The sequence below is a fragment of the Octopus bimaculoides genome, chromosome 7, assembly GCF_046866305.1.
Source record: "Octopus bimaculoides isolate indiv1 chromosome 7, ASM4686630v1, whole genome shotgun sequence".
NCBI classification, from domain to species: Eukaryota; Metazoa; Mollusca; class Cephalopoda; order Octopoda; family Octopodidae; genus Octopus; species Octopus bimaculoides.
This window is the reverse complement of record NC_142934.1, coordinates 96,355,717-96,373,471: the sequence shown is the minus strand read 5'-3', so window position 1 is coordinate 96,373,471 and position 17,755 is coordinate 96,355,717. Positions and strand designations below refer to the sequence as shown.

Genomic DNA, 17,755 nt, shown 5'->3' with positions numbered 1-17,755 from the left:
ACTCATGTACCTCTTCCCACTCTTCTTATGCAGTCCCTATTTCTCCACTCCCACTCATCTACCTCCCCCCCCACACACGTTATCTTTTTTTCTGTTGGGTCTCTTCTCCTTTCAGCTGTATTTATTAACATTCTGCTTCTCTTCACTCTTCCGAACTACCTGTCTGTCAGTGCACACTATCTATCATTGATCACCTCTAAGCAATCATTACATCTACCCCTCCGACTCCAACCAATCTCTAGTCCTCATCTACTTTCTAACCTTGCATCCAATTCCATATTTATCACAGACTCTCCTCCTCAACCTTTGTTCATCATTCAGTACTTTGTGCTCCTATCTACCTTTAACCATTTGTTCCTGTCTCCATCTACTCTTGTAACCATTACCCACCTGTTCTTCAACCCCAGCAGTCCAGCCTTACATTTCACCACCATTATCTTTATTCTACACCAATTATTCCCATCCACTTTTGTACAATTCAAGTAACCAAGTTCCTCATCTGCAGCATGAAACCAGTTCTTCCAAGCTCCTTTTTTTATACTTTAGCCTTTCATTATCTTGCATAAAGCTGCATTGCTTTCTACTCAAGTCCCACTCAATTATGAACGAGCTGTCACGAAAGCTTCATGGTAACCTCACTGAAGCTGGTGCCATGAAAAATGTATCTACAGCACTCTTTAAAATGATTGCCAATAGGAAGGGCATCAAATTGAAGAAACCATGTTAAATCAAACACTACAGCCCAGTGCAATTCCCCAGCTTGTCCAACCTATGCAAACACGAAAGATCTTTTTTTTTAAATTTATAATATATATTATACAAATAATGAATATGTACAGTACATGTATTTTATATATAATTTGTAAGAGTGTGTGTGTGTGCATGCGTGCACACACACACACACACATACATACACATAAGCTTAATACATGCTCCCACATACATGTGCACAAATATATAAATATACATGTTCCTGAGAGTGTGTGTGTGAGTAAGAGAGAGAGAGAGAGAAAGAGAGAGAGATTACATTGCCATACACTTATTATGCACTGAAACTGGGATTTTCAAAACATAACATATTCATTCCTCAACGTTTAGAAGCAATGATATGCTGATTCTTAAAAGTTAATTCAAAAACTGCTGCCCATTCAAAGTATGCATATGCTGGCTCTTGTGACTACATCTCCTTCGTATGCAAGCTTGCATCTCTTGGGAATAATAGATGCCAATCAACGGAGGATGGAATAGATAGAATCTCCACATGCATATTTGCATATCTTGGGAATTGATAAATGCCAATCAAAAGAATGAATATCCAGTGAATATCCATTAACCTCACCAAACTGTTTCTACCCTATTCCAGATGGGTGGGGCTCTTCCAATATTGGCAACCCCTCCATCTTGGGAAGCCACATACATATAAGATGTAATCTCTACAACAAAGTTAAACTGATGCACAGAGTAGAGACCTAATTGCAACCATTTTATAGTAACAAGGGATTGACAATCTAGCATTCTAAATAAATTTTGATAGGCAAAATTATTAAAAAATTTATTCAAATATTATTTCATACACAAGCAATCTTTTTCTCTGTCCTCATTTCTATATAAAGAATAATGTCACAATTTTCAGGCTGTGCCTTTAGCTAGAGTTTGCTGATGTATTTTCAAAGGACAATAAAAATTTCTTAGTGCAGTCTATGGCTTTTTATCTCCCACAAAAATTTGATCTGGACTTGACCATTCTCTTTCTCACTCTGTGTGTGTGTGTGTGTGTGTAGATGCTAGATGACCGACTCTACAGCATAACAATAAAAAAGATAAAGAGGGTCATGAAGTCAAAATTTCAGTTTATGTAATGTTTCAAAGTTCATACAACTTCTGGAAACTAATGCCTGATCACTGGAATATTAACTACAATAGACTATGCAAGGGAAGAATTCGGCCATATCAGTTTCATACCAACATTTGACCAGCACTTCAATTTTGAATTTGGATGCATTTGTTGTGTGTGTGTGAGTGTGTGTGAGTGTGTGTGTGTGTGTGTGTGCATGCACAGGCATTCATATACATTCTTCCATCCATGGTTTACATTCATTCTATTCATTTCTTTCCTAGTGCAAAATGTTTTTCATCTCGACCAACAATTGGTTTTGCAGATGCTATGCCTTCCACTGTCAGTTTAGCTATGAAACTGAGAGGAGAATAGAACTTGATTATTGTCAGCTTTTTCTAGCAGAGCAATGCACCTTGTTCAGATGCACAAGTGAGGTTGATATGCCAGGAGACAAACCATCTCCTGCAAAACATTAATGCTCTTTATATATCTGTGCTATGTTGCTAGTCACATCTACTAATGTCCTCTGTCATTCGCTAATAAGTACTGTGGATTAATCATAGTACCACTACTGTAACTGACAAATGTTAAATTAGCATGCAGTGCTGTGTCAGTTGAATATTTTCCCAGAGATGAGGAAAAAGGTAAGAGAGTTAACGACTTGGCAGCATTAGTTTACCTTTTTTTTATGCAAGAAGATTATTATCAATCTGCTTATAAAATTTGCAAAATGTGTGTTTGCATTTGAATTTTAATGAACAGAAAAAGGGATAATCAATAAAATTAAAAAATGGATGAATAAACAAAATAAAATAAATTTAATAAAATAAGAAAAAGAAAAGAAAAGAATGTAAATTATTTCTTCAACTTCAGTAGTTTCCTTGAAACTGTTTAAAAATCAAAACAAAAATTAGCACTAGAATTTTAATGAGCAAGAAAAGGTTAAAGCTAAAAATTATATACACATACATATATATATATATATGAATATATGTACGTATACATATATGCTTGTGTATATACATATATATGTGTGTGTGTGTGTATACACATACATGTGTAATGAAATCAATATGTATGTGCACAGACACACACACACACGAAATAAAATCATACAACAACATAAAGGGCATATTTGCTAATCCTCAGTAGAGAAAAAAAAAAGCCCAGAATACATGAAACTATATCTAAGTTTTGAAAATGAGTGAAGTTGTGTGGCAAGAGAAATTAATACGGTTGTAAGTGAAATACTTGCAATTTAAAGTTTTAATGGTGTCTATGGATTACCAGAGACCCTTTTTTCCTTTTTTTTTTTTTCTCAATGCTTTTATGTATTTTCCTCTTGGTTTATATTTTTGTTACTGCTTTTATGAGGGGTGGTGGAGGAAAAGATTCTCTCAGTATTTTTAACCAACTTAATCCTTACATAAACTTATCTACTGGGAAATGGAATAATGTAATTTTTATACTTTTAATAATAATAATAATAATAATAATAATAATAACGATGATGATGATGCAATGGCCATAGAGAAGGGAGGGAATTTTTTAATTCCTTGATTTGATAAGCAGCATCAAACCATGTTACTTAACAAAAATGTTTTGCCACAAATTATGCTCTTTATTTCTAAGACTAATTTGGGATTTCAATAGTAAATGACTTGACCCAAAGTACATGTGACATTTCTTGAGTTTTGATAGGAAGAAGATGTAGGCGACCATGGAGATTTTAATCCAATAAAGCTACCAATTATGAAAGTCCTAAACAATCTGGCCAGTGGGTCTTACTACTTACTGTATTATTCTACTAATTCACAACTTCCTTCTTTGCATGTGCTAAAGTTCAGAGACTTCCATTGCACTAATTCAATCATTGAACATGGCCATACATTCGTAGACAGATGGGAAGTTAGCATCAGCTCTGCTGGGGTTTCAAATGATGTTCACGAGTAAGACAAAGTTGTCATTGTATTTAGCGCAACTCTCTTCAACATTTCTACCATTCTGCTGCCCAATCATCAGGTATAAAGGACTTTTTTCTTTTTATCAAACATACAACAATCTGTTACTTAGTGGGGAATGAAGAATACAATCATTACATTCTGAAATTTTCCCCATGTTATTTATGGTGATATGGCTTTTTCACCGGGGAATTGAACTAGATGACATCTTCAGTACACCAAGTCCTAGAATCATCATCTTTTGCAAGTTCTTTGTTACTTATCCTTATCAACTAAACATATTTAAGTATCAACTGCACATGCCTTACAAAAACCTCCAATGGCTATGGTTAGTGTTCATCTTTTCTGTATTGTGTAATTGTAAAACATATCAGAACATAGGAATAAAGCTCTTGACTAATTACTAAAAGAAATCGAGTTATATGCTTAATTAGATCAGTTGGCCACAATATACTAATGTGGTTGATTGGCAGAGTCATTGGATAGAATATTTTGTGGTATTTGCTTTAATACTATGCTTTCTGAGTTCAAATCCTGCTGAAGTTAGCTTTGCTTTCAACTGTCAGGACTGATCATTCAAGTGCTACGGGGTGGTTCTTCTCCTTCCTCTGGAAGAAATTGATGCTAGTTAAATGTTGACAAGGATGGCTCCACCAAGTTTGAAAACCCCAAGACACATTTTATGTTATAATAACATGCTTAGGACTTCAATGGCCATGGTCAGTGCCGATCTTATTATGTTAAGTAATTTAAAAAAAAACACAAAAGCATCAGAAATTTATACATAGAATAAGGTTGAAGGCTAATAGCTAAAAGCAAATGAGTTGTCTATTTAATTGGATCAGTTGAGTTGAGAACCTTGTCTCCACCACCATGTCAATATATCACTGGAAATTATTTCAACTCTAGACACACCCTTCTGATCTGGCCAATTCCACTACACTTCTTCTATATGCTTTACATAATAATAATGAAAACAATAATGAACAAAAAAAACTTGTGCATAAACAAATATCAATAAAGAAACCACAAATATCAACATCTAATATAATGCCATTCCATTCTGTTCCAAACAAACCATTTAAAACAATAATTTTTGTTTGCTGGACTTAGGGTTTTTGGGGTTCTTTTTTTTTTTATATTTACACATCTGGAAGCCCTTCTACGCATTCTTTTACTACACAACTAAGCACTCTACAAGCTACACAATAAATAGTAATCATTTTGTGTGTGTGTAGGGATGTTTGTAAGTGTGTATGCATGCATGTATGAATGTGTGTATGTGTGTGTGTGTGTGTGCGCGTGCATGCACATATGTATGTGTGTATATATGTATATGTGTACATGTATGTATGTATCTATGTATGTATATATATGCATGCATGCATGCATGCATGCGTGTATGTGTGTGTGTGTACATGTATGCATTAATGCATACATGGATCACCACAGAAACCAAAATCTAAAAAGATTTTTTAAAACCTGGAAATCTAAAAATATTCAACTAGCATATATATATATATATATATATATATATATATATATATATATATATATATAAAGAAAACACAATCAAAAAGCAGGGGCTGTATAATAGATGCAATTGTCCTCTTTTTACCCAATTTCAAGGACTGTTTTGTTATTATTACTGTTGTTGTTATTGTTAGTCTCCCAAAAAGAGCAAATATTTAAAACAAGTCTTAGAATTTATAATTTGATTTATTGTATTTCAACTAATTAACGATAGGTTCACTGTTATTCTATTTCCTCAGTCATTTATTGACTCTTTTTAATTATTTCTTGATTGTTCTAAATATTTATTAAATACTGGTTGAGTTGTTATTAACACTGCACAGCGCAATGACTAACATTCTGAACCCTTTGTTGTACACTTGACTTAATTGTAGATTTTTAAAAATCAACAGGAGTGAAGAAAAGCATTAAAACTCTTATTTAAGTGAAGAACTTAAATGTAGCTGTGTATGTAACAAGTATCCACCCAAGTATATTTTGGGCTGCAAAACATGTCAATATTTCATCTTAAAAGGGAGTAATTTCCAGTTTTTATGAGTCTATAAAACCAAAGTATGATATTTTAAAATTAAATATTATTTTATGTCCAGTTTTGCACGCATGCTTTCTTTATATGTTGGATCCCCTTCCTACAGTTAAATACACAACTGCAAAGAAAGAAAGAAATTATTTTTCTTCAGTCATGTAAATAGTGCAAATATATATATATATATATATATATATATATATATGTTTGGCCTGCCCAACTTACATCTCTCAAAGATTACAATAAATGTTATCGTGGTGACAACAGAGTCATTTAGGATAATCAATGGAATGGCCTCACCTTTTTGTTTTACCTTCAGATAAATCAGTGCAAGCAGAATCAAGTGCCTTAGACACAAATCAATGGTAGCTAAATGATTTGAAACTGTATATGACTGAGTGGTCAGCAGTACCTTAATCTCATGGCCATTTGGATTGAAATGTACATTATCCACAAGCCAATTTTCATTTGATGCTTTGTGCTGGTCATAGACAGTGGACAATACATCAGATCATTTTGTGATGCTTCCTGGAATTGGCTGCTTTGAATAATAATTACTTTGTTCGAATACTGGTATAAATGCTATTCAAATGTACTGGAGTCAAAAAGAAACAGAGCTTATGTTTTTATGCTGTTGCTTTTGTTGTTCAACCCCAAGCTAACCCAAATGCAGCAAACTAGGATCAAAAGGTGTTAGCAATGACAATCGCAATTTTTCTTTTTTTCCTTTTTTCTTGTACGCCAAGAACTACCTCATCTAATATATCCTTATCTTTTTAAGAGAACAAGGTGACACTTGACTGTTATTTCTAGTATTTCAACCAACTATGAAGAGGCCCATTAGTTGCTTTTGTTTTTTGTTTTTTATGGTTTCAGTTAGGAGGAAGTAATTAACTGTTGAAGGTATTGTTGTTGTTATTGTTAATGGTGGTGACAATGGCAATGGGTGTGGTTGCATGGAAGTTTGTAGAATTTAATACTCATTGGTGTGAGTATTAATGTCATAACGGTGGAAGGAGGAGGAGGAAAAGAAGAGAAAGGAGGAGGAGGAGGAGGAGGAGAAGAGAAAGAACGAAAAGAGAATAAACTAAGAATAAGATCAATTAATAAAATAAAAAATCAAATAAAATTAAAAAAAAAAAAATATAGTAAAACAGTTAAAATCAAACAATTACTTAACTAATCAAGAAGGCAATTTACAACCAAATATGAACAAAAGATTGCCAGTGGTCAAAACTTTAGAAGAAGAAATAAGATACATTTCTAATGAAATAACTGCTTGCAAAAGAATTTGCTGTACTTGTAAATAGAGTTGCCTGTTTGTTGGTGTGTTTGTGTTGTTTTTAAGTTCAGTATGTAATGATAGTGATACTTAGTGTGGGTATTGTTTATGTGCTTTATATTTGTAGATAGATTCTTCTTCTTATTATTATTCCTTCAAGTTCCCATTGCTTAATTTTGTTAAAGCATTTTAAGCTGATTGCTGCTGATGTCGTTTATTGATTTAAGTAGCTTATATTGCATAATATTGTAGCCAAACTGATTTAGACAGTTTTGAGAATCAACAGACTCCCTGGAGCATACTTTAACTCTCTTGAATTTACAAGCTCTATCGCTTCCTAATTCAGTTGCAATTATGGTGTCTTTGTCATGTGCACCAATTGACTGATAACTTCACTTTATGCTTTTTATCTTAGTCACAATGAAGGGCTGTTGCTGCTGTTTGTATGAGACCAGCTTTGTGTAACTCTGGAGAAGTTCATATAAAATGTTCACTTTGTAGGTTAGGACAGAAAACTTCACCACCTGATTCTGTGCTAACACTCCATCTTTTATATAGGTTTGCTGTTCAAAAATTTAGCACTTCATTTTTTAGCATTCAGATTAATCCGTCAACCATGATGCTTAATTATTTGCAGTGTTTCAGATCAATTGATGATATGATTGTTTATTTTTAGAATGACATTGTAGGGTAAGTGTAAGAGGCCAGATCTGGCCAGTTTGGACATAAACAGGTAAAATATTAGGACTGATGTGGCCTGTCAAAATGCTAAAGGTTTTTATTTTGATAAGTGTTGAGTGAGAAAAGGATTTGTCAACTCTCAACCTATCTAGCAGTTCCTATCCAGGCATAAAGTCATGGCATCGTTATGCTTTGGATACTCTGATTCTGAGCTCTGAGCCTAAAAGCATGCCACACCAATTGTTTTATATAATATTTTTAGAAATATGATGGACATTTTGCGGAGGAAAATTTTACCATTCAACTGATTATAGAGTGTAATAATAGAGAGATTAGGGTTCCATTTCTAGCAATTTGAGGGTTTATGTAGATGCTCCCTGCTGGCATATAATTGTCAGTCAGAATTCAATTTGAGGCAATGGTCTTCCTCTATGAATTAAGCTGATGGTTTATCATGAGACTTATCATCCTTAAAAACTTGTAATCTGAAAATTAACTAATTAAATGGATGATTAGATATGGCATTAGACAACTAGCCTAAGGGCCTGTAGTTTGAATCCACTGTAAGTGTATCTGAGTATTTGACCAGTGCAGCAGATTCTACAAACCTTCATTCATGTGATTGTCAAAAATAAATAGCAGATCATTTGAGAATCAGCCTCGATACATGAGAAATAATGACAATTGTACAAGAAATCCAGGCATCAGAAACAAGTGGAGGAACTTGAAGCAGTTAGGTAGCGTATTAGTGGTGCTGACGATGGATGCAGACATGTGATAAGACTGGTTATTGTTTGCAGTGATGTTGTCAGTATAATAATTGGTGTTAGTTATTGATTGGTATTGTTATTAATGAGTTTGTGAAGACTGTTGCTATTACAAGCAGTCATATGAATGGTAGGGTTGTCATTCTTCTTCTTATTATTATTGGTAGTGGTGAAGGTAAACATATAGTTATGCATGTTATTATTATTGACACAAATTCAAATAACCAAAACAAAAATAACATAGTAGTAGTAGTAGTAGTAGTAGTAGTAGTAGTAGTAGTAGTAGTAGTAGTAGCGGCAGCAGTGGAAGCAGTAGTAATAGCAGTAATAGTAGTAGTAGCAGCAGCATTTGCAAACATTGTTGCAGTTATGCTTGTTTTGTTATTGTTTAACCCAGGTCAGCACTGATCAAGTAGGTCAATGATCAAAGTTGTTCTATCACTATATATCTTTTTCTTTTCTTTTTTTCTTTGTCTTTTTTTCAGCTCATCTCAGACTATCTGTGGTGTTCCTGTTGACAATGGTAAGACTGTCCTAACCGAGAGAAGTCATTTTGTTATTAATTTTGCAAGATGAGGCAAATCCCTAATCATTTCCATTTGATTCATTTTTTAACATTGCCCTGCTTGAGTAGGTCTGTCGTCAAAGGAACTCCAACCATGACCATTCTAATTCTTCTGTTAGCCACTGTATATAAAGAACTACATTTTTCAGTGTGGCCTTCCCATTGCCAGATGGTGGCATGTAATCAGGGAGAGATTTTAGATTATTTTTCTAGTAGGATGAAACAGACTAGTTTAGTAGTAGTAGTAGTAGTAGTAGTAGTATATGTTGGGTTGAAAAACAGATTGTTTGGTTGCAGCCACAGACACTAGATTCTAGCTGCATCAACAACACCAACAAGAACATTTCTGGGATTCAAATACTGTGAAAAATATTTCTAAGACCATGCAAGAGGTTGTAACAAAAGCGTTTGTTATAGCTCTACTAATATTCTTTTCTACTCTAGGCACAAGGCCCGAAATTTTGGGGGAGGGGGTCCAGTTGATTAGATCGACCCCAGTACGCAACTGGTACTTAATTTATCGACACCAAAAGGATGAAAGGCAAAAATCGACCTTGGCAGAATTTAAACTCAGAACATAAAGACAGACGAAATACTGCTAAGCATTTTGCCCAGCGTGTTAATGTTTCTGCTAACTCCTCACTGCCTTATAGCCCTAGTAATATTGATTTCCACAAACAGATTATGATAACTTTATATTTTAAGGGTTTAAGGGATAATCAGTCGTGGTGCTTCATTGGTACTTTATTTTACTGACCTTGAAAATTGATCCCCGCCAAGCAATCAAAGCTGAATTTGAACTGAGAACATAAAGAATTTGGACAGGCATCTTCATGCCATGATGCAATGATTCTGTCAATGCACATGTGATAGTAGTAGGAAGAGTAGAGGGAACAGAAGTAGTTGTATCATCAGCACTAGGGAGCAGAATTAATAAGGGCAGTAGGAGTAAGTAATAAGCAGAGGAGTAGTCTTGGAAGCAAAAATAACATGGAGCATTTCAGCATCAATATTAAGAGGTGAAGTAGTCATGGAAATACCATGGGGCAGCAACTAATCTGCTGTAGATGCATTACTTATTGCAGTAAAAAATGGGGGGGATATGTAATTGTACTTGCAGAAGTAGTGTGTGTATGTGTCTGTCTGTCTGTCAGTATGTGCATGCATGTGCACATCTGCAGCATATACATACATGCACTTAGCATGCAAAGAATACACAATGGCTCATTTCCCCCATGCACAGTAAATCCTTCATTAATAGCTTAGATTGAGCAAGCATAGATGGACAAGCTATTTGATGTGGGATGGGAGTTGGTTAGTGTTAGTAGGAGCAGCTGCAGCAGCTGCAGCAGCAGTAGTAGCAGTAGTAGTAGTAACCTTTGAAAACAATTTTTATGTCTTAATTACATATTTTTTGTTTACTTTTATTTTTCAATCTTTTAAAAATTATTTTTTTAAATTTTAGATTAATTTTTAGAAATTTATTATTCTTTTTTTCATATTTTTTTTTTACCTGCATGGCCGTAATGTATGGTAGCAGTTTCTTGATCGGTGCCGTCTGAATCAGAGAGTTTCGCGCAGACATTTGCGTCTTTCAAGTGGCTACTAGCAAGGCCAGCTGAAGAGGAGAGAGACGAACTCTCAGAGTCTATATGGTGGTGGGATGCGTTAGTTGATTTTTGCCGGTGACTGAACCGGGGGTGTGAGGAAGATATGCCGTAGTCTGTCTCGATGTCACCGTCTGACCCAGCGCTTGCATAGTTATAGAAGTCGGCCATATCATCTGGTGCCATTGTTGGACTCTGGTCTGCATTGCACTGTTGCAGTGGGCAGGCCCCATAAGCCATAACAGAAGGAGGTGCTGCGCCGGCTGGCCAGCCTGGGGGTAAGAAGGAACAAATAATTTTATAGTGAACAATTCCCTCTTTTTTACACACATGCAAACATATACTCACACACACAAACAAGCTCGCATATGTTCAAGTACAAGAAGTATAGAAGCACTCCTCGCATACATCCAAGTTCAAATTACACTTTACACCCACACTTGTGCATGCTAACATTTTTGGACACAGCTAATAAATAATGGGATTCGAGAGTGAAGTGTGTGTGTGAAGTTTGTGTGTGTTTGTGTGTGAAGTCTGTGTGTGTGTGTGTGTGTGTGTATGTGTGTGTGTGTGTGTGTGTGTGTGTATGTGTGTGTGTTTGTGTGAATCATGTGTGTGTTTGCGTGAAGCTTGTGTGTGTGTGTGTGTGTGTGAAGTTTGTGCGTGTGTGTGTGTGTGTGTGAAGCTTGTGTGTGTGAAGCTTGTGTGTGTATGTGAGAGAGAGAGAAACTGTGTGTGTTTCAATCAAGTGCATGTGCACATACATGTGTAAAAAGGAAAATGTATATACATGTACATGCACAGAAATAAATGTTATGTGCATATATAATATGTTTAAACAAAAATGCTCATATAATTTGTGTGGTGTATTGTTTCACAGGTTGAAATTTTAAAATGCTGACAGAGTAACTTTGACAGAGTATGACAGGGTCAGCAGAAATAGCGAAATACCAAAAATTTTGATTGGTGGAGAGAGGTTGTGATGTTATATTTGGAACGACCAGCCAATGGATGCATGGATTAAGTGAAATGAACTGCTGGAGTGAATGAATATGTATTTAGTGGAGGATTAATGAGTGAGAGGATTACATCAAGAAATGAGTGACTGAATAAATGGCTCAAGTGAGGAAGCAGAAAAGGGTGATTCATGAACCATGTCTGTCAGTGCTGGAAATCAACTCAAACCATTCCACAAGTGTTATGAAAGGCTCAATGGAATTGGTGATCATATCAGCTTGAAGTGGTCTTCATATAGAGAAAAGTATCAAAGTCAGTGAGTGATATCTCTAAGACAAAAAAAAAAAAAGAAAGAAAGAAAGAAAGAAAGACAAAGAAAAGAGATATCGTGAGATAGATGAAGAGAAGTTGACAGGGAAGAGATAGTGAATGAGGAAAGAGAAGAACAGAAGAATTCATTCATGCAAACAGCCTTGCCTTCTACAAAATATGAGAATATTTTCTTTTTCCTTAGTTTTGTTCCAGTTGTCGTGCAACATTATTGCATTCATCTGGGCAATGCATAATGCATTTTTGTGCTATAAGTTCTGAGGAGTGGAAAGCAGAATTTATAGTGAGAGTACAAAACATTTACACAATAGCTTGATCTGTGTATTGAGTGAGGTTTGAATTAAAGGGTGAGGAGCAGTGTGCTGCTGTTGCCAAATGATTGAATAAAAGATAAACAAATTTGAATAGGTAGATTTTAATATTCCTCGGTTTAAAACCACAAAAGCATTCATAATTACAATGGAATTTGACATAAACAAATGATTAAATTATAATTTCACTTGAGATTTAGAAAGAAATGTCTTGCAAGCCAAAGAATGACCAGTTTCATTCAACGAGTATCAGTAATTGTATCGTGGCTAAATTTAGCTATTTACAAGGATTACAGAGTAAAAGATAGATCTTGCATGTTGATATTTTAAATTTTGGTAATGTATGTATTAAAAATGATTTTTCAATGATAAACAACTTCTAAATAAATAAGCTTGGTATTTGCTGAGATAGGTCTGTTTAGTGGTGAGTGCTGGGATGTTTGATGAGGAAGAGATAACGTCAACAGAAATTCTAAGTTTCATATATATTGGACAAACTACGGTAGTTATATGTTTGATAAATGATCTATGTATTGAGCACATAATTTATGATAGATAGATAGGTAGTTAGAGAAATCGATAAACAGATAAGACCAAATGAAAGATAGATCTATGTGTAAGCTTTTCATACACATGATGCTATAAAGAGATATGCATTGAATTTCTATGTTTCATGAACGATAGATCTGATAAATGGGTTCTATGATGTTCTATGCTTAATGAAAGAAGTATTGAACTGCTTATGTTTGGTATAAGATATATCGATGTATTGAACTTCTATGATTGATGATATATTAGATGATCTAAACTATGTAATGGGACTTATTTTTAGTTTGATGATAGATCTATAAGATGGGAGTTCACTGATCATAGATCTACAAATTAAAGTTGTGAGTTTGAGATGGAGACGTAAATGGGGGAAAGAGAGAGAGAGAGAGAGTGTGTGTGTATGTATGTGTGTGTGTGTTTGTGCGTGCATGTGTGCACGTGTGTGTGCGCACATGTGTGAAAGAAATCAGAGAAGCGATTTACATTTATTTTGATGCTATCTATTCCCAACTGACAGTGATAGCAGTTTTCGATAAAACAATTTTATTTTTAAGTAATTGCATTTGAGTATTTCATGTGAAGAGGGTGTTTGTTTTCAAAAAGAATTGCTCTTTCAGTCTTTTGGAAAGAAAATATTGCTTTATTAAGAGAAATAGAAGAGATACATAGAAGAATATAAGTAGATAAATATGTAACTATAGAAATACAAGAAAATGGAGTGAATGATAAAAAGAAATAAACTGCAAATACTAGAGCTAACATATTAGCAATAATGATACTTATGATGATAATATTCTAAATTAATGAAAGGTATGGAATTATAGAAGGGTATGGTCAAATTACAGGGGCCCTACTATGTAACGAGTACATAGGAAAAGGAAGTCATCAAAATGCATCTTATAGTAATATTGGATGTTGTACAACAAATGTTATCTTATGAAATCCCTTTACAACAAAGTAACACAATTTATGTCAAGATTTGAATACAAATAGTAACAAATGGACAGTTTGGGGAACTTAAAAATGGTAGACAGTCACATTCTCTTCTAAGCATTTTTATTTCCAATTACCCTTGTCTATTCTTCCATAATGTGCCTTCCTCTCTACTGTAGCATCACTCAGTCAAAAGGTTGCTAGTCTTGTGAGCTACATGGTAACCTCACTAGTGTTGGTGCAATGTAAACAACACCTTTAGACTCTGTAAAACAGTTGGCATTAAGAAAGGCATTCAGTCGTAGAAACCACACTGAAGCAGACATTGGAGCACAGTACAGTCCTCAAACCTGCCAGATCCTGTCAAACGAAATAATCCATGCAAACATGAAAGAGGGACGTTAAAAGATGATGATAATGATTATGATGATGATTATGATGATGATTATGATGACGACATTTTATGGAATTTGAACAATGATAATGTTTGCTACTACTGGACACAAGTCCATAAGTTTGAAAATGCAGGGGGAGGTGGAGATAAAAAAGAAAAAGTGTTTCAACTTTTGACACAAAGTTAGGAATTTTAGATGGAGTAGTGTTAGTGAAATACATTGTCTCCAGTAAATGACTGGTACTTTTATTGGCCCCTGAAAAGGATGAGAGGCAAAGTTGGCAAGATTTTGAGCTTAGAATATAAAGAACCAGAAGAAATGCCACTAAGCTTCTAGTCCAAAGCTCTGATGATTCTACCACCTCATTCGGCAGAACGCTATACAAGTCTGACAAGAAAAGAAGCTCAGATTTTTTTTTTGTATATTTACAAACTTTAGGGCAATCAAAATATTTAAATGTTAAAAGATTGTCTTGAAATCATAACCAAAAAAAATAAGATGAAAATAATTATGACTTCTGTCCAGAAAGCAGAGAAGAGGAATATTTGAGAGAGAAGTTCTTTATATTACTGGTACTCACACATACTTTAATTTTTGTGCAGGAAAGAAATTCAAGTGAAATCGGAGGGGTTAGAATATAGAATAATGAAACTAGATGAAATAGTCTGGTAGCATAAAAAATCCTGCCAATTCAGTAGCCTGATAATGGTTATTTCTCAGTTTAGCACATGGTAAAAGATCTGGAAGTGTACAATTAAATAATTCAACTTTAGTGCTAAATCGAAAACACTGATCAGCTTCATATCCAACTTCTACCATTTCTATTACATCAGCAGCTACTTTTTTTAATATTATTGGCTTCTCCATTTTGGAACAAAGCCATAAATTTATAAGCAATAGATAGAGATTATTGGATAGATCTTTGCACATTACTGCAACCTATTTTATTGACTGAAGGGATGAAAACAAAGGCAATCTTGACAGAATTTGAATTCAGAATATGAATAAATCAAGAGGCAATGTACAGTTTTGGGTACTCCACCACCCTTAATGATGATAATATTTTCCAAATTAAATAGATGACATAAATTTTGTGGGTGACAGAGTGATCTTAACTGAGCCCTCCACCACTAGTTCTTGGATAAGTAGTACTTATTTTATCATCACCTGAAAGCTGAAAGATACCATAAAATCATGGGACTAAAAACCAAATGAAATATCCTCTCTACTCCTTTACTGATTCAATCAATCAACAAAAAGTAATTAGCTCCTTTTTTCTTTAATGCATACATGAAGTCTTAGAAGTCTATGGGACAAATAAAATAAAATTTATTGGCATCAGTAATGTTCGAAATAACAATAATGGTTATTTTTGTTGCACAGACATGGGAATCTCTTTGTAGAAGCTATACCATCAAAAGGTATATTCTGGATAATTCTTATTTTAGTACTCTTAATGCTCATCACTGCTCATAATTTCTATGTTAGGTAAATAATCACTTTTTAAGCATCTAGATTATTTGATTGCTTTCTTATGAAAATAATTTCAGCCACTCAATCAGTATGGATTGTCATAATAATTAAGATGTTGCCATTGATGATGATGATAATAATTGCACAAGGGCATCAAATTTATCCAGTGCTATTGCACTATGCACCAAAAATGCAAAGGTACCAATCAAAAAAAGGTACTACATTATTGCAAATTATTACCGTCACCACCACACTAGTACTCGAGTCACATTAAACAATATATTTTGTATTAAATTCAGCAGCATTATGAGCTGAAAGAAAGACAAACATACATGTAGTGCAACTTTTAAGTGATAATTTCAAACAGACTACAACAGAAGTTGTTTCAGTACATATAGTCCTTATCAGGAAAAGCTTAATATGTTAGAGACTGTTGTAAGAATGTTTTGAAATTTACATAATATATATTTTTTTTAATTCTGAGTCTGGCCATCCATATACAGTGAGTAAAATGCAAAATTTATCAGGTGTTCAATTAAAATCTTGAACATAATTTAAAACAAAAATAATAGCCATAAAATAATTTTCTGATAATAAATCAATGATGAAGACAAAGAAAATATAGATAATTAATGATAATTGTGATTTTTTAAATATTAAATGAATATCAGATGAAAGACAAGTTATATATTTGCATGTGTGTGCATATGTGTGTGAGAGAGTGCAGAGAAAAAAAAAACTGAATATATGTATATATAGAAATACAATACTTATTAGAAATTAATAAATAAAAAGACTAGATCAGATATTGTTTTGAGAGAAAATTATATTCTCTCTTTGCTTTATATCGACCATGCGCGTGTGTGTGTACGTGTGTTTTAACGATCAAAAGATCTTTAAGAAATTACTCTAGAAAAAATAATTAGCATTAAATTTTGCTTCAGAGTCTCAGAAAAATATGGATTGTAATCTGAATGAGAGTACTAATGGCTGCGGTAAGAAAAAAATGGTGTAGATGAGGAGAGAAATTGGGAAGACAGTGATAAGAGTGAAAAAGATGTAGAGAGAGAGAGAGAGAGAGAGAGAGAGAGAGAGAGAGAGAAAATAAAGAGGATTTGGCATACTGGCACATACCACTGAATTGGTAAGAAAAAAACCAAAACCAAATGATGTCTATCATGCATTATTAGACTAGCCTTGCTCACCTGTATACCTTGAGTACCTTACTGGAGAAACCAAGTATAGAAAATAAAAACAAAAATATTGCAGGAATACAGATTTGATGATAAGGTGTGTGTATGTGTGTGAGTGTGTATGTATGTATATATATATATATATATATATATATATATATATATATATATATATCATGACATGAAATTGAAAATATATATACATTTCAAGAAAAAGAGGAAATGAGATTGTTATAAAAAAAAAAAGACAAAACAGAAAAGAGACAAGAAAGTACAAACAATTTTCCATATACATATATTTGTAAGTCAAAAGTTATGGACTGTCAGAGTGACCATTGCTTTTGCTCCTATAAAGCACTGAGCAATATAGGTGATTTGTCAGACTCAAACGGCTCAAGATACATAGACTCACCACACCTCGAGTAAGAAATACATAATGATCGGTTATATCTTCCTCTAGTTGTAGAGAGGTTATGCACCGTCAGACATTTGAGTCTTATGAGTTGCTTATACTACTGCTAAGTGCTTTACAGGTGCAAAACCAATGGTCACTCTATGGCCAGCCATAACCTTTGACTACTTAAAAAATATATTACTGCTCTAATGCTTTCAAGTGTGCTTCTTCTTCAGGCATATGAACTACCTTAATGAGGCATACTTCTATGTCGAAGTATGTATTTGTGAGTGCTAAAAGATAAATATATTTAATTGTATGTTTTGCCAAAATAGATATACACAGATATTGATATACACAAATATAAGCTAATAAACATATAATGATATATGCATAAGTAATATTTATATATGAACACGCACTCATACATACGTGTCTCTCACACACTCTCTGTCTATGAT

At 33.9% G+C, this 17,755-nt stretch overlaps 1 protein-coding gene across 35 annotated transcripts in view; it reads right to left on the bottom strand.

The window, feature by feature from the left end:
* The window catches only part of LOC106883309 (teneurin-m), a 572,946-nt gene that overhangs the window by 237,045 nt on the left and 318,146 nt on the right, over positions 1-17,755 (bottom strand). For 19 of the 35 annotated variants that reach the window (XM_089355687.1, XM_052969800.2, XM_052969805.2 and 16 more), the window contains exons 4-5: positions 16,913-16,933; positions 10,666-11,031 (exon numbers count right to left, since the gene is read on the bottom strand). The exons of 9 other annotated variants lie outside the window; for them this stretch is intronic. In XM_089355687.1, coding sequence (XP_089211813.1) covers positions 10,666-11,031; positions 16,913-16,933 — 387 coding nt within the window. The remainder of the gene's footprint in view (positions 1-10,665; positions 11,032-16,912; positions 16,934-17,755) is intronic. 7 more of the 35 variants (XM_052969811.2, XM_089355704.1, XM_089355709.1 and 4 more) reach the window with 2 other exon arrangements.